This window comes from Aquila chrysaetos, chromosome 9 (assembly GCF_900496995.4).
Source record: "Aquila chrysaetos chrysaetos chromosome 9, bAquChr1.4, whole genome shotgun sequence".
In the NCBI taxonomy this organism is placed as follows: domain Eukaryota; kingdom Metazoa; phylum Chordata; class Aves; order Accipitriformes; family Accipitridae; genus Aquila; species Aquila chrysaetos.
The window spans coordinates 45,131,632-45,157,940 of record NC_044012.1 but is presented as its reverse complement, the minus strand read 5'-3'; the positions used below and the strand labels follow the sequence as shown (position 1 = coordinate 45,157,940).

General features: G+C 67.5%; 1 protein-coding gene across 1 annotated transcript; it reads left to right on the top strand.

Moving 5' to 3' along the window:
• Positions 1-578: 578 nt before the first annotated feature.
• Positions 579-24,236, top strand: SMTN (smoothelin). Its single transcript, XM_030024800.2, is given in 21 exon segments — positions 579-822; positions 6,131-6,291; positions 6,537-6,630; positions 6,706-6,784; positions 6,878-7,164; positions 7,166-7,216; positions 8,986-9,088; positions 9,316-9,578; positions 9,726-9,789; positions 11,091-11,189; positions 11,802-12,182; positions 13,288-13,391; positions 16,760-16,918; positions 17,010-17,085; positions 17,364-17,528; positions 18,127-18,189; positions 18,357-18,420; positions 18,755-18,925; positions 19,001-19,124; positions 19,196-19,347; positions 23,295-24,236. Coding segments are annotated over 21 exon segments (2,862 nt in total). The 5' UTR covers positions 579-771; the 3' UTR covers positions 23,446-24,236.
• Positions 24,237-26,309: the final 2,073 nt, after the last annotated feature.

Sequence of the window (26,309 nt, the reverse complement as noted above, 5' to 3'; positions counted from 1 at the left end):
AAGGGCTGGGGGCGCAGGGCCGCTCTGCAGGCAGCGCTGCACCCACGGGTAGGGGGTTGCTAAAAGCTGTCGCGAAAGGCTGCGCCGGGACGCCCCCGCGGGGGAGCGGCCGGGTGACACCGTGGCCTCTCGGGGACTGCGACCCCCCGCCGGGCCAGGCACGAGCTCTGCTGTCCGGCACCGGCACCGGCACCGGCACCGGCGCGGGCGCGGGCGGGCCTCCCGCGGAAGCTCCCCTGGGCTCCGTGTGGGGCGGGAGGAAGCCCGGACACCCGGGGCGGGACACGGCGCGGAGGCTCGGCTCGGCTCTGCTCGGCTCGGCTCCACGGGGCCGGCACCGGCACCGGGACACCCCCACCCTCCTCCGGCGGCGGCGGCGGCGGCGGCGGCGGCCACGGGGACGGTGCCGCCCTCGCGCGAGGGTGGGCGGGGTCGGGGCGGGGTCGGACGGGGTGGAGCCAGGCGGGGCGGGGTGGGGGCGGACCGTCCCGCCCGGCGCGCAGAGCCAATGGTGGCGGGGGGCGCGTGGGTGGGCGGAGCCGGCGGGCGGGGCGGGGCGGCGGGAATCGGCGGGCGGCCGCGGCGCTGCCGGGAGCGCGGGCGGGCCGGGCCGGGCCGGGCCGGAGCGGAGCGGAGCCGAGCCGAGCCGAGCCGAGCCGAGCCGAGCGCGGGGTCGCGCCGTCTCGTCCGCCCTTTGTTGTCTCGGCCGCCGCCGAGCCCCCGGCCGGCAGCAGCGGCGGGCCCCGGCGACGGGGCGGGTGGGCGGGAGGGATGTCCCAGGATAATCTGCTCGGCATGGACGAGGGAGCGCTGCGGAAGCTGGTGAGTCCCCGCGGCGGGCGGGCCGGGGCACGGAGCGGGCTGGCCACAGCCTTTGCTCGCTTGTGGCGGCTCCCGAGGGGGCGGGTGGGTGCGTGTGTGCCCGGCGGTGCCCCGGCCCCGGTGCCCCGCCACGGGAGGGGAGGTCCCAGGGACCACTCCCAGGGAGTGGTGGCTGTCCGAGGCGCGGGCAGAGCGGGCAGCCGGGCTGGCTCCAGGGTCTGAGCGGTAGCGCGGGCCCGTCGGCGCCTCCGCGGGTGCTGGAGCTGCTGCTGCTCCTCGGCCTGGGGGGGTGAGCGGGGCCGCTGGCAAGGAGCTGGTGCAGTGCGTGCGGGGGTCCCGGGCAAGCAGCACCTGGAGGGGCCCGATCTGGCCTGGGTCGGAGCTCTGGACACGGGTGAGCACCCGTCCTGCCCCCGTGACTCCAGAGACTCCGGCCGTGCTGCTTTGGCCACACTTGGCCCTTTGCTCACACCAGCACTCAGGCTGTAATGGGTCCGTCGGCTCCATCTCCTTGGTCGGTGGCTCCCGCCTGAGACATTACCTGCTCACCGCTCTCCCGGTGCCGTCTGCCGTCTGGCCCGGGCCTCGGCTTGGTGCCAGGGGCTGCTCCCCAGGCTCTGCGCCCGCTGGAGTGACGTCCGAGTCACATCCCTGCTCTGTTTGTTCCCCCGAGAGTAAAAGCCGGAGCCGAGCCCTGGCATCGTGGCTGCCGAGGCCAGGTGGGCTCGTGGGGGACGAGCCTCTGTGTCCCAAAGGTGGGACTCCGGGTGCTGGGCTCGGACCTGCTCAGCCAGGGCTGTTGTGCCAGGAAGCCCTACGAACTGCTTTGGGCAGCCCTGCCGCCTCCCCTCCAGCCCCGGCGCACCGCAGGCTCGGAGCTGAGGGTTTGCTGGGTGCCCCGGGGGCCTGGGTGCCCCGGGGGCCTGGGTGCCCCGGGGGCCTGGGTGTGGGGTGGCCCGGGCCGGCGCTGGGGAATGCTTACAGCAGGAAGCTGAGTCAGCCGGGAAGGCACGTCTGCGGGAAGAGGAAAGAGTCGGGGTGCCGCGGCACCGGCGGGAAGCGGCAGCTGCGCCATGCCGTGGGCAGGGGGTCGGCACGGGGGCCGCGCTGCCCTGCCAGAGCCTCCTGACGTGCCATCCTCAGCCTGCTCTGGGTGACAACGCGCAGACCTGCCCGTGGTTCGTGGGCTGAGGAGCCCACTGCTCTCCCTGGGGTGACGTTGGGGCCAACGGAGGGCCCTGGAGGTGTGGGGGTGGGTGGTCTGGGTTTCTCCCTGTCCTGCCAGTGCTCCGGCTCTGCCATGTCCCAGCTGAGGTCTCTGGGCTGAGACAGAGCCCCGGGAGCGGTGATGGGGTGGGTGCCAGCTCTGTGGTGCAGCTGGGTCTCCAGCCAGCCTGGGGAGGTGGATCTTACACGCACAGCAAGCGCTGCTTCTCCCCGGGGCTTGTCTTTGACCTGCTGGGGCTTTGTATCCCCAGAGCACCCTGCTCGGGTCTCCCTGTGCCTGTGCGGTGCGGGCTGGGGAAAGCCTGCTCTGAGCTGACGTGAGGCAGGGAAGGAATTATTTTTCTTTCTGGTTAGGTTTTGGCTCCGCTCAGCTGGAAGAGGATTAGCCCATATAAGGGAAAACTGCCTCTCCCACCGCTTCCTCCCTGCTCCTCAACTCTCCCCAGCCCTCGGCTCTGGGCTGCTTCTCCTCCTTTCTCCCAGCAAGTGAGACCTTGGCAGCAGCGTGTGATGTCCCTGAGGGTCCTGGAAGAAGGAGGCTGGGGGACGTGAGCAGGTCCCTTGCTGGGACCATTGCTGTCCTGGCTGGGCTGGGAGCTGCTCGGGAGCCTCTGCCCCCCATCTCCCTCCTGTAGTCATCCATGTGGTTCCCTCCCCAGCTGCCTGCTGGTATCCCAGTCCTGGGGAGGCCAGTTGGGATGAACCTGTGGTGCAGTGTGAAGGTGACCAAGGGCTTGGAGAAGCCTGGGGAGGGAGCTGTGGGGAATGGGGTGGGTGCTGCTGCAGGGTGGCCCTTAGGTGGGTGTCTGGAAGCAGGGGGTTATTTGAACGCTTGGGGCTTTGCTGGGCCCCAGGCTATGGTCTGCTGGCCCCGGGCTGGGGAATGCTTCCCTCTCCCAGCCCCTCCAGATCTCAGCCTGGTTAATTAGACAGACAGGATGCAAATCCCCTTGCAGGCAGAGGCAGGGCAGGCTTGAGCTAGGAAAGTCATGGCCATGAGGTCCCCTTCTTCTTATACCTGGTCACGTTTGGGAAGGGCTTCAATGGCCCCAAGGAGCGTTGCATCCCTGCCATGTCCCTGTCACCCAGCTGTCCTTCCTGCTTTCCTCTGCCTGGGAGGCAGCCACGTTCTCCGTGGCTCCTTCCAAAGGTGACAGCAAAGCTTGGGGCTGCAGGAGGTGCTTGATGTGCCTGGCTCTTGTACCCCGAGCGGTTTCCCTGTGGCTGGGCTCCAGCCTCTCAATTGCTCTGTGCTCAACTGCTCCAGGGAGCTGGATGGATGCAGGGCTAATTACGGCCCTCCCGGAGGATCTGCCAGCCATGCTGGGGCTCTGAACACTGCTGTGCTTGGGCATCATCGGGAAAGCAGCCCAGGGGTGCCTTGCCAGCACCCTTTTCACAAAGCCACTTTGTGTGTGTGCTGAGGCGGGCGTTTGCTCATAACCATTAATTTGCTGCTGGCTGGGCAGGGCTGGTGGGGCCCTGGCATGTGCTGATCCCTGGGCCTGCCTGTGCCGGCAGGGTTGGGCCCCTAGGCCCCTTCCCACCCCCTGGCTCCAGCGGTGGTTTCCGGCATGCTCCCCCTCGCTGCTGGCCACAGAGCCTGCGAAGCCACTCATTTGCCTCATCCCGGCTCCCTGCTGACGTGGGCTTGGGATGAGGCTCTTTCTCCTGCCCTGCTGCTGTTTCTCCTGCGGGGAGAAGCCTTCCGGGACCTGGGTGCAGGCCAGGTCCCAGCTGGAGCATCCTGGGCAGGGCAGAGGCTGGAGCTGGCGGGTGGGTGTCACGCAGCACAAGGGTACCGGGGTGTCCCCTGCTCTGGTGTGTGCAGGGCTGGTGTCCCTTCATGTCCCCCCTTTCCCGGCAGTTCTGGCTCCTGCAGCTGCTGCTCCCTCTGTCGCCCTGACCCAGCTGCTGGGGCCGAGCCAGGCACCACCAGCAGCTTATTTAGGGAAGGGCTGGGACCTCAGCTTCCCGGCATGTGGTGGAGGAGTGTTTTTCTGTCCTCAAGGCTTTTGCGTGGCTGTGGGGAGAGCCAGGCTTGCCATGGGGCCTCCACCTCCAGCCCCTCATTTTGGGCTGGACCAGGCTCCATCACTCCCCCAGCCCATCGCTGCCACGCCGTGAACAGCAGAGCTGGGCTTCCCGGCTGGCCAGGGTGGCCACTGCCCCTGCTGGAACAGCAGGGGAGAAAGGCCCCATCTAGGTGCCTTTGTCCTGGCAGCCCCCGTCCTGGCCTGCAGCAGCACCCCCAGGGTGCAGGCAGCCGCAGCGTGGACGGGAAATGGGAGGCCCGTGTAGATGGACGGGCTGGTTTCCTCCCCGACATCCCCCTGCCCGGGCAGCGCAGCAGCTCCCGCTCTTCCCAGCTGCTTCCCTGCCCTTGTGCCAGCGGAGGTAACAGCTCCGGATAAGAGCCCGGGGGGCTGCAGCGCCCAGCCCCGGGCAGCAGGCAGATGCTCGCGCTGCTGCAGGATGCGATAAGCGGCTGCAGCGTGCTGGGAGGGGTGGCACTGCCAGCCGGCCTGCTGGGGGCTGCCAGGTTGGGAGGGAACACCCCAGCTTCAGGTGGCTGCCCCCAAGGTTGCGTGCATTTTCAGCACCAGGCTGGCCAGGGGGAGCTGCCCTGGGGATCATCAGTTGCGGCTGCCGAGCATTCTGCTGGGGTCTTCCCAGCTGGGGAAGGATAATACTCCCGGCTGGGCTTCGAGGCTGGCAGGGGCTGGAGGACCACAATTTTGGCTGCCGCTGAGCTGGTACATGGCTGCTCTGTGCCTGCTGGCTTCACTGGGATGGAAATATGCTCCCCTGGTCTCCAAACCCTGAGCAGGGAGGGCAAAGGGTGATGGCTTTGCTGGGGGCTCTGTGCAGGGGGGTTTCTGTATGCGGGTGGTGGTTTGGGACTCTCGGTGCTGCTCAGCCTGTGTCCAGCTGAGGGACCAACCCTGGATTCCCACTGCAGCGGAACGTGAAGAGCCCGGATGGGTGGCCTGGCGGTGGCCCGTGGGACTGGAAGGGAGGGGACTGATGCTCTTGTCCCGTGGTGCAGCCGCGGCCGCTCCCAGCATGCCGGGGCTTGATGCTGATGGCAGCTGCTGTGGGTCACGGGGTTTATTTTTAACGAGCTCCATGGGAAATTGCCTCCTGGGTTCCCAGCACCGGGTCAGTCCCGACGTCCCACAGCAGGACAGTGGGGCTATGCCTGCCCTGGCTGGCCTTTCCCCACGGATCCAGCTGCCTTCTACTCCCCTTCAGCGCGGGGGGGGGGCTGTGTACGGCCCCCTCAAAGCACTTGGGCCAGTGGCAGGGCTGGGGCTGTGGACCTGATCTGGAAGAGAGGAAGCAGCTCTGGGTGCCCATGCTAGGTCCTGGCGGGTGGCCTTGGGTGGGCTGAGTAGCACCCATGAGATGTTCGTGGGGGGGTTGGGGGGGGGGGGGGGGTCGTGGCCATGCTTCCCACATACAGAGGGTTGCGCTTCGATTTAGGACAGATCCCGTTCACGGATTTGGCTCCGAGAGCCGCCTGCCGTGCGCTAGCACTGGGTGAGGGTGGGGAGGGCTGCAGGGGGGGCTGGGGGGGAACCCTCCTCGGTGTGATGCTGGGACCCTTCCAACCAGCACATCCTGAGGGGCTGGGGGGGGGACAGACTCTGCTGTCCCCCTCTGCTGCTGGAGGGGCTGGCGTGGGCAGGAGGGCTTGTCCCTGTGCTGGTGGCATGGGGGGGGCAGGGCTGCAGTGAACCGACCCTTGGGGGCTGCACAGACCACCGATGGGCATTCATGCCGTGCGCCCTTGTCTCCTTGCCCCTCACATGCCTGGAGGTCTCAGTGCCAGCATGGCAGCCCCTCACCATGGCTGATCCCAGCATCCCGCTCCCGGAGGGGGGGGGCCGTGCACGCTCCCCACGGGGCCTGGCAGTGCCGGGCAGCGTGTGCCATGTGCGTGGGCCCCGCCAGACAGACGGCCCCATTGTACGGCGCGTGGGCAGCCCGCGGCAGCCCGGCGGAGGGCGGTACCGGGGCTGAGCCAAGGGGCCACAGCGGCCGGAGCCGGTGCTGAGCCCTGTCCCGTCACACCCAGCTGGAGGCAACGCTGGACCTGGCCGAGCGGCGCCGCATCCGCTCGGCCATCAGGGAGCTGCAGCGGCAGGAGCTGGAGCGGGACGAGGAGGCGCTGGCATCCAAGCGCTTTCGCCCGGAGCGCGGCAGTCACCGACAGGACGACAAGGAGAACTGGCCTCGGTGAGTCTGGCCTGGGGCTGGGGTCCCGCGCACCCCCCGCCTCTGCCCCAGGAGACGGCGGCTTCGAGGCCCAGCCCCACTGTGGCTTGGACAGATTTGGGTTTGTGCGAGGGTGGGAGCAGCCTGGCGCCGAGCAGCTTGGCGCGTGGCGGGGGCCGTTGCCTGATTTTGCCGGCTGCCCACGAGGGACTTTGCTCCCGAGCACCCACGGCAGCTCCCGGCCGGCCACTCTCGCCCCCGCGCAGGTCCCGGCGCCTGGAGGAGGAGCAGCAGGCAGCCCTGGCTGCCTTGTCCCAGCAGCTTGAAGCCATCACAGACGTGGAGGAGCTGACAAAACTGGTGAGCGACCGTGTGCCGGGGCTGACTGTGTGCCGGGGCGACCCTGCTTCTCTACTGGGTGTTTCCCTCTTGCAGCTGCGGGCGGCGGGTGAGTACGAGGAGCGCAAGCTGATCCGAGCTGCCATCCGCAAGCTGCGGGCTGAGGAGATTGAAGGTGAGGCACCATTCCTGTGTCCCGGAGTGGCTACCACGGAGAGCCTGGAATGTGAGCAGCTCCTTCCGAAACGCCGCCTTTGCTCCCATCCAGCTGCAGCCCTGGCTGGGAACGTGCAGAGCAGCCGGAGGGACGGCAGCGAGCCCCACGCTGTGCCTGGGGATGTGAAAAGCAACCGGAGGGATGATGCTGAAACGCCAGCCCTGGCTGGGAGCGGGAAGAGCAGCCAGAGGTGCGATACCAAGCTGCCAGCCCTGGCCGGGAGCGAGGAGAGCCGTAGCGAGGGCAGTACCAAGCCCCTGGCCACAGCCAGGAGTGGGGAGAGCAGCCAGCAGGATGATGCAGAGCAGCTGACGCTGGCTGGGCTGGAGGAGAGTGGCTGCGGGGGGGGCTGCAGAGCAGCCCCCTGCCCAGGAGCGCAAAGGCTCAGCGGTGAGTGTGCAGGGTGCTGCTGGGGAGATGGGACCACCAAAGACCTCCTCGCCTTCCTTCCCAAGGGCTCCTGTGCCAGCCTCTCTGGGGCACAAACCCCCAGGCATGCTGGGCTCGCTCACCCGAGGGGACTGGGGCAGGTGGAGCTGGGGTCTCTGGGGACGTGGCCCGGCTGTGCCTGTGTCACCAGTAGTGAGCTGGGGCTGGGGGCTCAGGCCTGGGTGCCCCTGGGCTTCTCCCCGAGGATGAAGCCTGGGCACGAGTGCTGTGGGTGAGGGGGTCTGCGGGGCCCCTCAGTGCACTTGGTGCACCCCTCCGTGCTGCGGCTCTGTGGGGATGGTGCTCTTTGGAGGCGACGGCCACTTGTCCTGCCTGCGGCAGCTGCCTACATCAGTCCCCTTGCACAGGCAGAAATGTTGATCCCCCTGTCACCCCTCCATATGCTCGTTGTTCCTGCTGTCCCTCGAGGGGCTGGGGCTCACTCTGGAGCAAGGCTGGTGCCCACCACCCATGGTAGGGGTTCTCTGGCCGGTCGAAGGATGAGCTGGTGGGCAGGGCTGGAAGGAACGGGCACAAGCCTGGGTTTTCTGCACAGCGGAGGTGACCCTGCAGGTGACTATGGCTTTCGTGGCGGTAGGAGGTCCCTGCAGAGACACCATGTGGAGTTGCCCTTTGGGAGAGAGGGTGGGGAAGGGAGAAGCAGTGGTTATAACCACAGCCGAGCGGGAAGGCGTGAGTCCCTGCATCCGCCTCTGTGCAGCCCAGCTTCCCCCTCCACCTGCCCCAGGGCCATGGCAAGAGGCTGCAGGGGGGACATGGCCCTGTGCCACCTTTCAGCACTGTCTGCCTTCCCCATCCGGGTGTGCTGGCACGCTGCCCCCGTCCTGGCCGTGCTGGGACATCTCCCAAGCAGCTGATGGGGCTGTCCCACTCTGTCTGGCTGATGACTCTAAACCCCAGGGCATTTCCCTGGAACAACAGCTGCAGTGGTGCCTGGGTTTGGGTCCTGGTTCCCCTGTGCCCCCTCGGGGTACGGGCCCCTCTCCACCTCCCCCCACCCTGGAGTCATGTCAGCACCTGGAGCCTGTGGTGCTCCTAGAGGCACTGGCACCCTGTGCCTTGGCCGGTGACACCAGGACACCCCGTCCCTGCTCAGGCGCGTGTCAGGGATGCACCTGTCACCTGCATGTGGTCCTGTGCCCAGAGCATCCCATCGTTTGCCAAGCAGAACTGCCAGTGCTGTGGGCAGGGACAGGGTGATGCAAAACTGGGTGCTCCCTGCCTTAGAGAGCCCTGAGGTGCCTGGGCTGGGTGGCAGGAGGGGACAGGGGCACTGGGCAGAGGCTGTCCTCTCCTCCCACCTCCTGGCATCCATGCTGGACAAGGCTGGTGTAGTCGTGGCAGAGGCCACAGAGGGACCCAAGAGCCAGCTCCTTGTTCCGTGCCCTGGTGCTTATCAGCCCCACAGAGAGGGGTGCAGGGAGCCCCAGGGCTGCGCAGGGTTTGGGCCCCCCCCCTTCAATAAACACAGCGTCCCTCTCCTTACCTGGGGGAGGCAGTGGGGTGTGGGGACACTTGTCCCCCTGCCAGCCTCCTGCAGTGACCCCTGTGCAGGGGGTGGCTTGTCTATCCCCGGCAGCGTGCAGGCAGGGACATGGGTGGCACGGGCAGAGGCCACAGCCTGCGGCATGTCCCTGGCTGAGTGGCAGGGATGGGACAGGGTTACCCAGTCAAAGACTGGCCCTGGTCTCACCCCCTGCTCTCCCCAGGCCCACGAGCAAGATGACGCAGTGGAGCAGGAGCATGTCCTGGCTGGGATGCAGGAGCTATGCAGCCAGCAGGCAGGAGACCCCCAGAAACCCAGCGCCCAGGGTGAGTCCCCACGAATGCTGGAGGCAAAGCCCTGTCTGGGTCCATGCCTGGGGCCAGAGCAGCACCAGGGCCAGCTGCAGGCAAGGGCAGGAGGATGGAGAGGGCAGCACGGCATGTCCCAAAGGTGTGGGCAGGGGAGCCGGGCGCCTGCTGGCGCCGCAGGAGCAGGGATGCTCTGTAGGCAGCCGCAGGCTTCCCCCGTGCGGAGCCTCTTCTCCCTCCTGCAGCTGTGGTCTCGGGGACCCTCGTGCTCGTGGAGCTGCAGCCGGCCCCAGAGCCCGGTCCGGAGCCCGAAGATGGTGGCAAGGAGGTGGAGCGGGGCCAGCTGTGGTCCCCGGGCGCTGCCCAGCCCAAGGGGCAGCACCAGGCAGCCTGGAAGGAAGGGAGCGTGGGCAGCCCAGCCACCACCCAAGAACCCGGTGGGGGACAAAGCCACCGGGTGGAGCAGCCCCCCCCAGGCCAGCCCAGTGCTGGCAGCCAGGGCAGCCAGGTACAGAACTGGTGACATGGGCTGGGGCCGACAGTGCCCTCTTCGCCGTGGACTGGTGGTCCCGTGGGTGAAGGCGGCTTGATGGGGTGGGGGGGCTGCGTGTGCCCCCCCCCCAGCTGACTGCTTTGCACCTTTCCCTTCCTGCAGCTTGGTGTTGGGGTGCAAAGCCAGGTGCCGGAGCCAGCCGGGAGGCGTGGGGAGCCGCCAGCGGGTAAGTGCAGCCCCATGGGGAGGGAGCGCTGGGGCCGTGGCCCCCCCTCTCCCCCCCTCCAAGCTGGGCAGTGCTGCCCCAGGGGGGCCCCCACTGCACCCTTGCCCTGCGGGATGCGCGTCCCAGCGGCGTGGGGAAGGACGTCAGCCCTGGGGACATGACTTAAGCCCACGCAGGCTGGGGCAGGAATGTGAGGGCAGGACATGGCCAGGCCAAGGGCCATCCCCAGCTGGTGGCCATTTGCCACCCGGCCGTGCAGTGGTGGTGCCTGCCCCAGCTGGGTGCTGGGGGAGCAGGGTGCCAGGCAGGCTGTTTACCAGTCCCCCAGCTCCAGGCCAGGCGGCAGCAGGGCCATGAAAGGGAATCGGTGCCGGCAGCAAACCCCGGCCTTTTGCATTCTTTGTCCCAATAAGGCTGGGAGCCGTGCGCCTGCTGGCCCCGACCCCCCCGGGGCCACACTCGCTGGACCGGCCAGGGCCCAGCACCCACCGGGTCCTCCCTGCAGCCTTGAGGGATAGCGGTGGCCAGCAGCTGCCCTCTTCCTACTGCTGGGAAAACTGTCCCCGCGGCTGTGCCGGGAGGAAACGGGTGTGAAAAAAACAGAAAGCAGCTCTCTGCCCCCAGCGTCAGGGTTCCCGCTCGGAGCCACCCTTGCAGGTGGAGGTCCCCTCCTTCCAAGAAGCCACGGGGGGCTGCTGGCTCCTGGGAAGGCAGATACGCTGGGGAGATGCTTTGAGGTGGTGGGTTGCATCGTGGCACAGCCCCGGGGCAGAGGGAAGTGTGCAGGACCTGACCCCCCTTGCCTCACCTGGGTGGCTCAAACCTGGGTGCTGGGGAAAGGCTGAGCCTCCCCACTTGGGCATCAGAGCACTGCCTGTTCAGTGCCTGCCTGCACCCTGGGTGCTCCTTGGGTGGGGGCTGAGCCACTGGGCCCCCTCGCCCTCCTCTCCAGAGGCGATGCTGGGCTGGCCCCGCTATGCCAGGGCCTGGTGGGTGCAGGGGTGATCCCGATCTTTTGGCACAGACCCTGGGTACCACTCGCTGCCCTGCCGGGGTGCGGGTAGCCCAATCTCTGCCTTGCCCTCCTCTGCGGCGTGGTTTGGCACTGCAGGGCAGAGCCAACTGCCTGGGGTGCAGAGCAGCCTGCAAGTGCTGGTGGATTTTGGCGCTATGCTCTGGGGAGCGTGGGGTGGCAGGGAGGGGGACCCCAGGGGTGCAGTGCTTGGGGGCTTGGGGTGGGGTGTGGCAACAGCACCCTGTGCCACATTCACCCTTGCATATCTGGCCTGTCCCTTCCCAAGTGGCAGTGCCCACCCAGGATGTAGCGGGGACCCCGGCTCGCCTGAACACTCACCGGTGGGAGCAAGCGCCCTCCTCCAGACGGCCGGCTGGTCGCACAGGTAAGGTCCCAGCGGCGGCTGCCTCCACCCTCTCTGCTTCCTAGTGGCAGGAGGTTCCCGGCAGAGCCCGGGCAGGCGCGGAGCTCTGCGGTGGCGGGATGCTGCAGGATGCAGCTGGCTGCTGGCTGCCCACCCACCCGCTTTCTTGCCCCCCCACCCAGCATCCATTCTTCCCCACTGGTGCGCACAAGCAGCCAGGCCCCAGCAGAAGCAGAGGGGCAGAAGCTTTGAAGGGTTGCGGCCACCCCGGGGTGGGCAGCATGCGTGGCAGGGCATCCGGAGGGGTTGCATGTGTGGTGGGGTCTCCGGGGGGGGCAGCATGCATCGTGTGGGCACCACGGAGGGCTGCATGCGTGGCAGGGTACCGAGGGGAGGGTGGCATGGTGCAGGCACCCCGGGGGGCAGCATGCATGGTGGGGCACCCGGCGCGGGCGGGGCAGCATGCATCGTAGAGGGCACCCCGGGGGGCTGCATGCATGCGTGGTGGGACACCCCGGGGGGCTGCATGCATCGGGGGGGGGGGCGGGCAGGGGGGTGCAGCATGCGCGGCGGGAGCGCCCGGGGGTCGCTGCAGACCCGGTGACCCCACGGCGCCTGTCCCCCTCCCCGCAGAGCCGGGCCCCGCCGGGCCCCCGCTGCGGGCCGCCTCGGTGCGGGAGCGCGCCCAGCGCTTCACCCCGGCGGGCCCGGGGCCGGCCCCCAGCACGGCGGCGGCGGCGGCGGGCGGCCCGGCGGGGGCGGGCGGCGCGGGGGGGCGGGCCGGGCCCGGCCAATGGCAGCGGGGGCCCCGCACGGCCCCGCCGGGGCCCGCTCAAAACGCGCGGGGCGGCGGCGGCGGAGGCGCAGAGCAGCGTCCGGCCCCGGTCCCGGTCCCCGCCGGCCCCCGCCCCGGCCTCGACGGCATGAAGACCTGCTTCACCATCGAGATCAAGGATGGGCGAGTGCAGCCCCTCGCGCCCCGCGTCGTGGCCGCCCCCGGCAGCCAGCGGGCAGGTGGGCAGCGGGCGGGGAAGGCGGGCAGGGGCTCGCGTCGTGGCGGGGGTGGCGTGAGGAAGATGGGTGGTGCGTCCGTCGGGAGGCTGCGTGGGGCAGGCGGGCGCCGTGGGGATGATGGGCACGAGTGGGCGTCGCTCAGGGAGGTGGGGCTGGGAAAGGCGGGCAGGTGGTGGGCACCGTGGGGGCAATGGGCACCGGCAGGCAGGCGCCGGCAGGGCCGTAAGCGCTGTGGGACAGTGCTCCCGATGGGATGACGTGCACAGTCAGGTGGTGGAGCAAATGGGTGCCAGTGGGCAGCTGGGCAGTGACAGGGTGGTGGGCACTAGTGCGCAGGTGGAAACCAGCAGGCAGATGGGCAGCAGTGGTCAGGTGGGTAGCGATAGGCCAGGCGGGCACTGACGGGACACGTCAGCAGCAGCAGTGGCATTTGGGTGCTGGCGGCCCCAGAGGCTGAGCATGGGCACTGCCAGAGGAACAGAGGCCATGGGCAGGAGCGTGCCTGGCAGCCCTCACCCTTTGGCAGGGATGCTCAGCCTGCCCGGGGCATCTCAGTACCGGGAGGCCATCTGGCCCTGCAGCCTGTCCCCATCCCCACTCTCCTGCCACACTCATGCCCGGGGTCCTTCTCCAACCCCCCGCCCTATCCCCACAGCGCTGCCCCATTCTCTGCCCCATGTTCGTGGTCTGTCCCCACTGATCTGCTGGTCCAGGGGAGTCCATGGTGTCCTGCTCCATCCCATCCCCACTGCTGTGTGGTGTCTGATCCAGCCCTGCCCCTGATCCAGCCCTGCCTGCCTGCAGACATGGCTGGCTTAGGGTGCTCCTGGGGCCATCCCTCACGCCAGGGGGTCTTGGCTCCAGCTGGAGCGCTGCGGAAAGTGCCCTTCCTTGGCGAGGAGGATGAGCCAGGGTGGCGAGGGGGGCCAGGCTTCCTTGTCCCTTGGCTGTCCCCAGAGCCCCTCCCCTGTGCCAGAGCTCAGTGCCCACCGCTGAGGCAGGATGCGTGCAGCAGCCAGGCAGCCCGGCAGGAGCCGCTCCCCAGGTGCAGGGCTGAGCCTGCCGGGCTGGGGCAAACCCCGCATGCCTCTTGATCCCCTTGCAGAGGTGACCCTGGGGCTGCGGAGCACCCCCATCCGCATCACCACCGTCCCCAGCAGCGTCAGCAGCGTCTGCAGCATCAGCAGCATCAGCAGCAATGTCACCAAGGTGAGTGCCCAGAAGGGCTGGGTGCCATGGGGCCGTGCCCCACTTGGGCATGGCCTGGGGGCTCCTGGGCTTGGGATGGGGAGCTATGATCGAGGTGGGTGGGTTGGTGCTGGCAGCATGGTCCAGAGGCTCTGGATGGTTTTTTGGTTTTGGGTGGTTTTTTGGGGGTTTTTTTGTTTTTTTTTTTTTTACAAAGAGACCCTGGGGTCTACACATGGAGGCACAGCCCCAGGCATGTGAGCCCCCTGGACCGTGCCACCGTGTATGCCAACACTTGGGGGCTGGGGGAGAAGTGGGCTGGAAGCTTTTTGTGGGTCTCCCTCTGTTTTAAATACCTTTTAGGGTGGCAGCAGCTCAGGGAATAACCCATTGCTACCCACCCCTCTCTTTTCCCTCCTGGGAATGGACCTTGACTGTGGTGCTGGGGAGCCTGCCCAGGGAGGGCTCCCCAAGGGTCTCTGACCCACTCTGGAGCTGCGGGCTGGGGTTCTGCCTCCTCCTGCTTTGCAATCCCAAGCCAACAACACAGCAGCAGCCCCAGCCCACCTGGCCCGGGAGGGATTCTTGGGTACGACCGGAAAAAAGAAGAAAAAAATCTCTCTGCTCTGTTTTGTGGGGAGAGCGGGACGGGGCGCTCCCCAGGTGCTGGGGGTGGCGGGGCTGGGTGCGCACAGGAGGCAGCCCCGCACGCGCAGCCCTTCAAGTGCTTTTATCTGCTCCTGGCCATCTAGGGTAATGCGAGGCGCTCGCGCACACGGCCTTGGCAGGAGCCGGGATGTCAACTGCAGCGCTGCGTCGCTCGCGGCCCTGCACGCGCCCAGCTGCCTCTGCGGGCATGGCACCGCTGGTGGCCATGGCACCGCTGGCTCGCTCCGTCCTCGGCTCAGCCCTTGCCGGCATGAAGCGGGCAGTGCCCACAGCCTGGCAGGGCTGCGCTCAAATGCTGCCTGCGCTAGGTGGCAGGTCCGGCTGCCCACAGGCAGCTTGCTGCCTGCAGAGGGGTGACTTCCCCGCACTAATGCGCTTGGGCAGGCTTGGCCCAAGCAGCCCGTCAGCTCTCATTAAGGTATTAGCGGCACTGGCCGGCAGGGTCAGGGGCTTGGGACCCATCGGCTGCCCGGCAGGAGACGCGGCCTCCAGGTGTGCTCCCAGTGGGCAGGGAGGAGGAGGAGGAGGCGGCAGTGGTGCCGGCAGCCCCGCCAGGTAGGGCTTGGTTGGAGGGACCGGTGGGGTGCAGGGATCTGGGGACAGTGACGGTAGCTGCTGCAGCGTGTCCTCTTGCTGGTGGGGTGCTGCCTGTGCCCACTGCGCAGGGACCTGCTCCCTCTGGGGCATCCATCAGGCAGCACAGGGGGGACGGAGGGCCCCAAAAGTCATGGCTGGTGGTGGAGGCCCTCAAACTGGCACCAGCCTGGGGCCGGAGATGTCGGTGCATTGCGGGTGATGCCAGCCAGGAGCGGGAGGGCACTCGGGCAAAAGGGAGCGTGGGTGGTCCCCAGCCCTGGAAGCGCACCCAGCACGGCGACAGTCTGGGGCTGATCCCGCATGGGGCCTCCGCCCCACCCGCCGTGCCGCACGGGCGTCGCAGACACCGGCAGCCGCCCGGGGCTGGGGGGCCGCTCGGCAGGCCTCCCCCTTGCCGAGCCACCTGGTCCCGGGGCTGGAAACGCTGCCAAGTGTCGGCGCTTGCCTCGGCACCCCTGCGCGGGACCCCCGGCCACTGTGACAAGAATAGCCCAGCGGGCTCGGAGCCGGGCCAGGCCGGCCTCCAGCCGGGGGTGGTGCCCCCCGGCGCCCCTATAAAGGGCAGAGGACAGCTGAGCGGGGCTCGCCGCGGCGCCTGCCGGCACCGGCGCTGCCGCCATGCCGGGGGTCAGCCTGGAGGGGCTGGCGCAGGCCGGGGCGGCCGAGCTGGCGGAGCTGCGGCGGGAGCTGGGGGCTTTCCGGGGGGCCGTGGAGGGGCAGCTGGAGCAGGCGCTGCGGCGGGTGCAGCCCCTGGCGCGGGCGCTCCGGGCGCTGGAGGAAGAGCACCTGGAGCTGCGGGCAGAGCTGGCACGCCTGGGCCGCCGCCTCGACCTGCTGGTGCTGCGGCTGGGGCCGCGGGACCCCCTCGGGGAGGACCTCAGCACCCTCTTCCTGGAAGCGCAGGACCCTTGTGCCCACTTCGAGGGCACCGAGGAACCCGGTGGCCCCGTGGCCCATCCGCCCGCTTTCTCCAGCACGCGCCAGCAACCGGCCCCGCGCCTCTCCCGGAGCAACAGCGGCGTGAGTGTGGGCTGCCCTGCCCCACGGCAGCGCCTGGCGGGGGGGGTGGGAGGGTGGCACCGGCCCGCGGGGCTCCTGGTGGCCCTGGGGGTGTTTGGAGCTAAGGCGAAGCCCCCGGCGTGAGGTGGGACCGTGGCTGCGGTGCGTGGGCAGCGCAGCGTCACTGGGGTCTGCCACCATTTGGGCTCGCTGCTGCGGGGGGCAGACGGCGCCTGTCTGCTCCGCATTGCCGGCATGCCGGCCGGGTGGGCAGGCTGCAGGCAGCTGTCCTGCCCCCGCCTGCACACAGCAGTGGCGAGGCGCAGGTGGTGGCACGGGTGCGTGTGGCCGGCATCACCTCCCGCCGGTGGCTTTGCCATGGGCCGGGTGCCAGGCTGGGGCAGCGGGACGCAGGATGCAGGATGGGGCCAGGTGTGTGTGTCAGAGCTGCTCCAGCCCCACACCAGCACCTCCTCTCTGCTGCCTCCGTGCCCTATTCCGGGCCTGGCCCGCTGCCTGCCGCGCATTGCTGGGGGGTCGTGCTGAAAGGGACTTGGCGTCCTGGCTTTGCTCCGGCGGGGGCCGAGCTGGCCTAGATACTGAGCGGGGATGCGGGGGAGGCTCTTGATCTCCTGCAACAAGCTCTTTTCTCCACTAAGTCCTTTAATTCCCTGGAAATCCCTTGTGCTGCTAACGGTGCACGCTGGCCTTGCTAGCACCTTTCCCGCTGCTGGGCACCAGGCACTGCCCAGCCTGGAGCACCCAGGCAGCCCCTGCCTGCTGGAGGGCCCCGGCAGCCTGTGGTGATGGGGGGTAGGGAATATTTGGGGACGTTTTGGCAGCCAGGCTGGGAGCAGGTCGGAGACTGCCAGGCCCTCCCGGGGCAGGGGGTGCTGCAGGGGGAAATGTCCTGCTCCCCTGCCTGCCTTGGTCGCCACAGATGCCCACGACATCCCGCCGGCTGTGAGTTCTTGTGCCACACGTGGCACGTCTTCTCCAGGGTCCCTGCTGCCCGTGGCACTGGGCAAGTGTCAGGGCGGTGGGGGGCTTGGACCCTGAGCAGCATGGTGGCAGAGGGGTGGCCGAGCTGGCGGGGGCTCAGTTGCACAGTGCTGTCCTTGTAGATGGAGCCGGAGACAGTGGAACAGCCACAGGCGCCTAGGCTGGAACCGGAGCTGCCCAACGGCATGGAGAAGGTCCAAGCGAGGGAGCTGGAGAGAAGGAGCAAGCTGAACATCGAGGAGCTGAACAGGATTGAGGATGAGGATGTTCTGGATAAGATGGTACCTCCTCAGCTGCCAGGCTCCTGGGGAAGACAAGGGGACCCCGAGCTGGTGGCAGAGGGGTGATGCTGACCCCCACCTCTTCCTGCAGCTGGATCGGACGACGGACTTTGAGGAGCGGCGACTGATCCGAAACGCCATGCGGGAGCTGCGCCAGCGCAAGCGAGGTACTTGGGGACGGTGACCCCCACAGGGGTCAGGACTCTGGCGGTGGTGTTACAGGTGGAGCCAGCAGAGTGCTGGAGTGGGGCTGTCCAGCTGTGGTAAAGCAGGAGGGTGCGTTGGGTCTTCTGCTGCACCCCTGGCTGTGCTAAGCTGAGGATATCGTCCTTCCCACGAGCCAGTTCTGGACCGGCAGCAGCTGGCAGGACCCCCCATGTGGCAGGGACCGTGCCCACTGCCCCTGCCTCTCGCTGCTGACACCCTTTTCCGCCTGTGTTTGCAGACCAGCGGGAGAAGGAGCGGGACCAGCGGCTGCAGGAGATGAGGAGCCAGGCTGCAGCGGGGAGGGCCAGCCACGCCACGGAGACCACCACCACGCAGAGCACCCAGTCGGCCGACGGCTTGGCACACAGCACCGTCACCAAGACAGAGCGTCTCGTCCAGTCTAGTATGGGCTGTGGGAGCGCAGGGCTCACTTGCCCAGCATGGCCAGTGTGCTGACCCTTCGGGAGGCTGTGCAGTCTTTCCCAGCGCTCTGCCACCACAGCTTCTCTCTGCTGCTCTCGCTGCTTGTCCTGGCTCTGGCTTGACCACGCTGGGAGCAGGACTGTGGTTCGGGGCTGAGTTTTGCTGCATCTCCTCTGCCTCGCCCGGAGCCTGCCTGGGGATCTTTAAGGGATTTGCTCTGGCGACTTGCTGCCCAATCCTCCACCCCATCGGGGTGGCAGGGGCCTTGTCTGTACCTCGGGCCTGTCTCCTGTCCCCTACACCTCTGCTCTCTCAGTCCCTGGGTGGCTCAAGCTGAGAGTCACTGCAGAGGGCTGAGGGATGCTCCAGCTCCCCACTCCTTTGCACTGGCCTCTTCGCTCTGCCTGTGGGGGGCACATGCCATCTGTCCCCCGTCTGCCTGCCCTGGCCATGGCTCTGCCTCCTGGGGCTTCTCCCTGTTGCACTACATGGATGTGAGGGTGCTTGGCAGCTGTGGGTGTCTGTGGGTGCCGCTGCCCTTGTCCCCAGCTGATCCCCCATTGCCTTGCCGCCTGCAGGTGATGGCACCAAGACCTCCCGTACCACAACCATGGAGTCAAGTTACGTGAAGAGATCGGACAGTAAGAGTTTTTGCTGCCCTTTCCCCACAGGATCTTCTGGGCGCAACCTCAAGGGCATTGCTGCTGCAGAGCCATCTGTGCCTGTGGCACGGGCAGAGCCTCCCACCTGCCTGGTGCCACTTCCCTCGGCGCCTGCCCAAGGCCTCTCTCTCTCTCTCTCTCTGCAGATGGCAACAGCACACTTGTTCAAACCAAATCATCCTATAGCTCCTCTTCCAAGAAGACCGGCAGGTGAGCAGTGGTGCATCCCCCAGGCCAGCCCCAAGCAGTCCCTGTCAGCCATCTGCTTGCACAAACCCTCTCTGCCCAGCTTGTGGTGTCCCTGTGCAGGGATGTCCCCAAAGCCTCCTGGTCCTGGGGCACACACTCTGTCTCCAGCAGTCCCCATGGGTCCCTCCATGGGCCTGGAGATGTGTCTGCCAGCTGGGGACCTTAAGCCACCCCCCTTCTGTCCTTGGGATGTGGAGCTCTCCAAAGCACCAGGGCTGGGAATAGGGTGAGGCCACCACATGCCCTTCTCTGGGCTGCCCACAGCCCCCCTTAGCTTCGTCTGTCTCTCTCCCAGCATCTTTGACCGTGAAGACGAGAGTACCTCCAGGCAGAGCAGCCTGGCCGCACTGGAGCGGCGCCAGGCTGAGAAGAAGAAGGAGCTGATGAAAGCTCAGAGCTTGCCCAAGACATCCGCCTCGCAGGCTCGCAAGGCCATGATGGAGAAGCTGCAGAAGGAGGGTGGGAGGTGAGGCTGGGCCAGGGGCAGGCTGGCCGGGGCGGCAAGCGCCACATGGATAACACCTCGTGTCTTCTGCTGCAGCTTGCCAAACCCTGCGGCAGCACGCACCACTGTGCAGCGCTCCTCCAGCTTCGGTGTGCCCAACGCCAACAGTATCAAGCAGATGTTGCTGGACTGGTGCAGAGCCAAGACCCGGGGCTACGAGGTGAGTGCCACCTCCTCTCCCCATCCCAGGGCTGGTCGCTCTGCCCCTCGGTAACTCTCCCACCCTCACAGCACGTGGACATCCAGAACTTCTCATCCAGCTGGAGCGATGGCATGGCCTTCTGCGCCTTGGTCCACAACTTCTTCCCCGAGGCATTTGACTACAGCCAGCTGACGCCCCAGAACCGCCGCCACAACTTCGAGGTGGCCTTCTCCTCCGCAGAGTATGTAGCTCTCGTGCCATCACGTGGGCTTGGGGCGGCTCGGGGCAGCTCTCCCGCTCGCTGCCCGGGGTGAGGAGGGACACAGGCAGGGGTGATGGTGCTGGAGGTGGGTGCCCGTCAGCATCGCTCCCCCCGTGTCGTGCAACAAGGTTTGGACACCGGGAGGGGGAAAGCAGTGGCTGCATCAGAGCCACAAGAGGCCAGCGCAGCCCAGTCTGGCATGGCAAGGGTGGGTGCGGGGGTCTGGGCTTCCTGGGTGTGGGGCAGAGCACCCAAAGGCAGGGCAGCAGCTCCCCAAGCTTGCCCGGCCACAGGCAGTATGTCCCATCCCTGGGGAGCGGGGTTTGTCCGTGCCAGGTGCCTCCTTTCACGGTCGTAGGGGCTCAAACACCGTCGCAGCTTCTCCAGTCTCTTCCCTTCCCCTGTTGCTTCTGGTTTTCCTGGGTGCTGAGAGACGGGAGCGCGTCCAGCTGGAGGGCTGGCAGCCAGCCCCTCTCTCCTTCCTTCTGTCTCTCTCCCACCCGCTCCTCCTCCCCTCCAGCACCCTGCCCAGGGGCAGGGCCGGGCAGGTGGGGGTCCCATCCTGGCCGGTGCCCGGGGCGGTGGCATGAGCTGGGAGCTCCCGTGAGGTCCCTGAGTGCCGCAGGGCAGTTCGGTGGAGCGAGAAGGGGGCAGTGTGCCTGGCTCTTGGCGCTCCTGGTAATGGACTTTTTGCCTTAATTGGGGAACCGGTGCGTGGACTTGAGAGCGCCATCGATCTCTCCAGCCTGGAAGCCAGGTGGCCTCTCGTCCTTCCTCTTCCTCCTCCTCCAGCTCTTGTGAGCATCTTTTCCCGAGCTTCCTGCACCAGGGCTGTGCCGTGCAGTTCCAAGCGGTGCTGGGCAGGAGGGCTGGGCTTGAGCCCCCCCATCCTCCCGGCGGGTCTATATAGGAGCTATATAGAGCGCTGCTCCGCTCTGGAACCTGCTCCCCGAGCACCCGGCGCGCCAGAACACTTCACTCATCCTCCTCTGCCTCCGTCTGTCCTTTCCTCTGGACCTCACGCCTCTCCACGCTGCTCACCCGCCCTCCCCCTCCCTTGCTTGTGCCCCCCCAAATCTCACTGAATGGCCTTGGCGCGGTGGTGCCTGGAGCCCTCCTGCCCCTGCATCGCGCACCCCTGGAGCATGCAAGAGCAGAGCAGCATCTGCCTGGGGGAGGGACGGGAACTGCATTGATCCGTGTCTCTTGTTTTCTCTCTTCCTCCCCTCCCCGACTGGGCTGCGGTCACTGGCTTGCCCCTCTCTCTCCCTGCCCCCAGGAAGCACGCGGACTGTCCGCAGTTGCTGGACGTGGAGGACATGGTCCGGATGCGCGAGCCAGATTGGAAGTGTGTGTACACATACATTCAGGAATTCTATCGCTGCCTGGTCCAGAAGGGGCTGGTAAAAACCAAAAAGTCGTAGCCCATTTTCACCCCCCTGGGAGCGATGGTGAGAACCTTCCCCTCCAAATATCTGCCCGCACCCCACCACCGCCGCTTGGCCGGGGAGCGGCCGCCGTGGCTGGGGAAGAGGCTGGGGGATGCTGGTGGGCGAGGGGCGAGTCCTGGTGGTGTCGGCCAGCGGGGCCAAGCTGTGGCCAGGAGAGGGGTGGAGGTGGCCAGCTGGCCTTCCGGAATAGCACCTATGGGGATTTGGGGAGGGGTGGACTGTGTCACCCTGGGGGGACTGTCGGCTCTCCAGCCGCAGCCAGGGCGGTAGTGGGAACAGAGCTGCCACGGCTCTTCCCTCCCTGCTGGCTGAGGCTGACCCAGGGCATTAGCTGCTGGGGACACCGCTCTGGATGCTCTGCAGCAGCATGAGCTGAGCGGTGCTGGAGCACCCCCTTCCCCGGGATGCCCAAGCGTCACTGCTTGCATTTGCTGCCTCCTTCCCCCCGCCCTGGCGTGTGCGGGGGCTGCTGGACCCGGCCGGGGGGGCGGGGCAGGGGGGTGCTGCAGCCACTGCTGCGGGGCCAGGCGTGGGCGATGGTGCCTTGCCCGTGAGGTGCTCCCTGCTCATATATGGGCAAGAGTGGGGAGCCTGGAAAGTGTGACTCAAGGCTTGGGTCCTGCCCCGTCTTGCAGTGTTTGTGCCTGTCTTCAGGGGCATCCCAGCTGGCGCTGGAGCCGCTGCTCCCCAGGCTCCGTGCGGCACCAGCACACCGGGGCCCAAACAATGGCTTTATAAGGGCAGAGCCGCTCTCCTTGTGCTGCCGTTGCTTTGCCATCACCCCCTGAGCTGGGGTGGGTGGCGGGGGGGCTCCGGAGCTCAGGCAGGGGCTTTCCCAAGGCCCTGAGCACGGCCTCCTCCTTCCCCAGAGTGGCCGAATCACGAGGTAGGGCCAGTGATGGCCAGGCTGTGGGCTCGGAGCCCATCGACTCCAGCGCAGCAGAGGCCCCATGGGAGAGCTGGGACAGTGGGGTGCAGGAGCAGGGTCCTGGCAGAGCCCTGGGCTCTCTTTGGTCCTGGTGCTCCCCAGGGGGCTAGCACCAGCTGGGGGGTCCCTCCTCGGCTCTACCGGCTGGGGTGGGCTGTGCTGGGAGGGGCGCGAGGCGTGCAGCAGGGTTACTGCAGCCGAGGGAGATGGGGGAAAGGGTGGTGGTGGGTGGCAGCTTGGGCTTTGGACCCTCCTTGTGCTCAGAGCTGCCCAGTGTACCCTGCCATTGGGGCAGAGCCCCTGCCAGAGGGTGGCCCCAGTGCCAGAGCAGCTGGGCCAGCCATGGCATCAGTGGGGGCTGCCAGTTCGCACCAAGCAGCCCCCAGGTGCCGGCACATCCCCTGCCCCCGGGCGCTCGTGGCTACATCGGCCATTAGCAGCACCACCAGCCTGGGGGTTCCAGCGCTGTCTGTCCCCGGTGGGTGCTGGCAGCTGCCCCACTGCCTGGCCGGGGTGCAGGGACCCAGGCAGGGCCAGGGGGGTTGCTTCTGTGCCGTCCCCCCCAGCAGAAAGGCAAGAGGATGGAGGCGGCCAGTTCCCCTCTGTGGCCAGCCTGGCTGTCGCAGTGACTACCCCAACCATGGTGGCAGCCCCCTCAAGCTGTACCCCCCCCCCCCCCAGCTGCCTAGGGAGCCCCAGCTTGGGGAGAGGGGTGGCACCTGCAGCCCAGGGAACTGGATGGGTTGTGTGGGCAGAGTGAAGGCAGGGCTGCCACTCCACCGGAGAGGCAGCAGCAGAGCTGAGGATGCAGGGATGGGGGGACAGCCATAGCTGCTCTGCAAGGGTCCCCCCACGGTTGGCAGCTGCTGGAGCAGGGCCCTGCACAGACCCCGGCTCCGCACCAGGGCCTAGGTGGGGAGGTGGCAGGCAAAGGCCAGTGCTGAGCTGGTTGAAGCCGGGCAGTGCCCACCGCACCAGTGGTGCTGTGCTGTGCCTGGGGCAGGCATTCCCCCCACCCCCAGGCTCCAGTCCAGGGTGAGTGTGGGAACCGGGCTGGCAGAGCTGATGGGAAGCAGGAGAGCAGGGCCAGGGCTCGCAGCAGGACTGATGGGCAGCGTGTGCCCAGTTCTGCCCTGCCTTTCCCTGGACCACCTGGTGGGGTTCAGGGTGCGGGCACGGCACGGCACAGCACAGACACATGCGGGCGGGCAGGCAGGTCTCCCTACGGTGCACCAGCATCAGCTGGAGGAGGAGGAGGGTGGGCACAGCCTGAGCAGGGCGTATCTGCCGGCACCAAGAGCTGGGGCAGAGAGCAGCAGGATGGCAACAGGTGCAGGCAGGCAGGCAGCCCCTGCTGCAGGCAGCACGTGCTCTTCCCAGCGCCAGGAGCAGCAGGACTGTGGGTACCGAGGGGAGGGCAGGAGCTGAGTGGGGCTGAGGGGAGTGGTGCCCAGTGCCAGCAGGCCCTGGGTGGCATGGGTCCCCTGTCCCAGCCCCTGTGGCGGGGCAGCCTGCCCGGGGCCGTGCTGAGGGCTGTGTCTCCGCAGGACGCTGGTGGACTGCGTGCCCCTGGTGGAGGTGGAAGACATGATGATCATGGGGAAGAAGCCGGACTCCAAGTGCGTCTTCACCTACGTGCAGTCCCTCTACAACCACCTGCGTCGCCACGAGTTGCGCATGCGGCAGAAAGAGTGCTAGAGCCTGCCCTGCCCGCCACCCCGCCGCCCCCTGCCCTCAGGGCTGCCGGCGGGCAGGGGAGCTGCCTGCCCCTGGAGCGTCCAGGGGAGCCACAGGACCGGCGCTGGGGACGAGGGGGCTCTGCCACCAGGGCAGCCCTACGCCTCTACCTCGCTGGAGCTCCCTCTGCCCCAGCTGGCTGCGGGCTGACCCCGTGGGCAGGGCAAGGCAGGGCCAGGCAGGCACTGCCAGGGATGCTCCGCGGCTTGGCTTGCCTCCTGCGCTCCAGCGTGTTAAGTTATTTGTTCTCCGGGAGTTGTTTGTTCCACGGGCAGCGTCCCTGCATCCCTAGGGAGGCCCAGGCACGGCTGCGCCCTCGAGCCCGGGGCTGGCATGGGTCGTGCACCTCAGCCTGGGTCGCGGGGCATCCCACAGGCAGCGTGCCTACAAGCGGTTCTCCTTGGCCCCCTGTGAGGAAGCCCCTCTGCCCACCACAGGCCCTGCTTGGTGCCACCTCCCTGGGGATGGCTCCACAGCCCCGTGCTGACACCCTGCTTCCCACCGCGCACATGCACCCTGGGGCGCTTCCACACTGGGGGGCTGCAGCACCCATGTGCTGGGGAGCGGGCGGGAAGGTGAGGGGTCCCGGGGGAGCGAGGGGCCCGAGGAGTGAGCCGGGACAGCAGCCCCCGCTCTCCTCCCCAGCTCAGGGCACCACGTGCTCAGCACCACTCGCCCCTCCATCACCATCTCTACACCCGCGTTGACACGTGTACCAACACCAGCCAGACAATAAAGGTTTATTCTATAGGGTGATGCCTCTGCCTCAGGTCCTTTTTCCCAGCTGCACCGCTGCTTCATGCCACCAGCGCAGCGCACGGCACGGCGCCCAGGAGGGTGCTGGCAGCCCCACCTGCTCCTCGACCCCTCTGCCTGCAGGCCCACTGCTCACCCAGTTCAGGGGGAGATGCAGGGCATGTGCTGCTTCTCCTGCTCAGGGACAATGCCCAGAGCTGAGGAGCACCATCAGCATCCCACCCTGACCAAGGGCTGTTGGTTCACTGCCCCTCGCCGCCCCCAGGCCTGGCACGGTGAGAAGACCCCATGCTGCTACAGAGGCTGCGCTGAGCCAGGTCTGCAGACAGCGCAGCTGCGCCCTGCTCCCTTACCCGGCCGAGGGACAGATGTGCCCGCCAGGCCAGCGCAGTCATTGGGCTTTGGCTCAGCACTGCAGGACCCACTCGTGGGCTTGCACCCGTCCCCCTGCACCCTGCGAGAGCAGGTCATCCCAAGCCATGGTGCCCCATCCATCCATGGATCCAACACGCCAGGGAGGGGGTGGCACAGGAACAGCACGGTTGGTCCGTGGGATGGTTTGTCAGCTCATCAGCAGTGGCTGTGACCCTGCTGTCCCCTCCCACCTCTGTGAGTGTTATGGGGCACCCAGCTACTCCCAGCACCCAGTACGGAACAGGGTGGGATGCACCCCACTGAGCCTTCCCTGGAAAGATGACACGGTGCAGCCAATTGTACACATGGGCTTTACTGGTGGCTCGATACGAGACAACCCTGGTGGGGTGTAAAGCCATACCCCCCCGGGGGCAGCTCTCCTACCTCTGGGACTCAGCACATCTACCCTCAGCACCTGGGGCTTTCTGCTGAGGGTTTCATCCTGTCCCACTCAGGTAGGATACTGCTGCCCAGTGCCGGGAGTCAGCTAAACCCTGGGGCACGGCGAGGGAGCACAAAGAACACTGCTCCTCCCAACCGGCCAGGGATGCCAGGCTGCAGGGCAGGGAGGGTGATGACAGGCATGTGGACATCCAGGATGCCCGCAATGCCCAGGAAGCCCCTGCTCAAGGCTGGAGCTGCTCAGGGCATTCTCGGGGCAGAGGCTGCACAGCACCAAGCAACAGCAGGGGCACCTTCATCACCCCGCGGCACCGTCCCCAGCTGCTGTGACACTCGTGTTCCCACATGCTGGGGACTGGCCGCAGGACCCTCTCCCAAGAACGGCACCCCTCGCTAGAGGTCTGGGTGTTCTCCCTCATCACGTTCGTGTGGGGTCTTGCCATCAGCAGCAGGAACTCGCAGGGGTGGCAGGGTGGACAGAGGCCTGGCAGGGGCAAACTGGAACTCCTCAGGCACAGGGGCATCAGGCGTCTCCTTGCGGTAGAAGCCCAGCTCCTGCAGCAGCTGGTTGATCTCCTCCCGGGTCATGTCACTCAGGGGGATCCTCTGCACGCAGAGAGGGATTGCAGCCTGGCGCCTGTGGGGCACCGACCACCCCAGACCCTGCTGCGGCAGCAGGTGCCACGCTGCCCACTCACCTCCAGCTCCTCGTATCGGTGGCTGAGGAGCACAAGTTCAGGGTCAGCACCGGGCAGATGTTTCATCTCCAGGTTGTGGCTGGGCGGTGCGTTAAGGAGTGGACAGTACTGGGCAGGCCCATGCAGCCCCCCATCCCATCCTCTGTCACATCCCATTCCCTCCCACCCCGTCCCGTTCTGTGCCCCATCCCCTCCCGTTCTGTCCCACCCCGTCTCATCCTCCATTGCATCCCATCCTACCCTGTCCCATCCCGTCCCCCAACCACCCCGCCCTCCACCCCTCATCCAGTCCCATCCTCCACCTCAGCCCACCCCTCAGCCCACCCAACCTCCATACCCTCCGACCCCTCATCCCGTCTCACCCCGGCCTCCACCCCATCCCGCCCAGCCCTGTCCCGTCCCATCCCCTCCGTCCCGTCCCATCCTCTACCCTCGTCCCGCCCCGTCCCTCCCCGTCCCACACCCCGTCCCCCGCCGCCCACCCCGGTACCGAGCACTACCCGCCGAGCGGGGCCGGCGGGTACTAGAGGGGGATGTCCTGCCTGACGAAGGCCT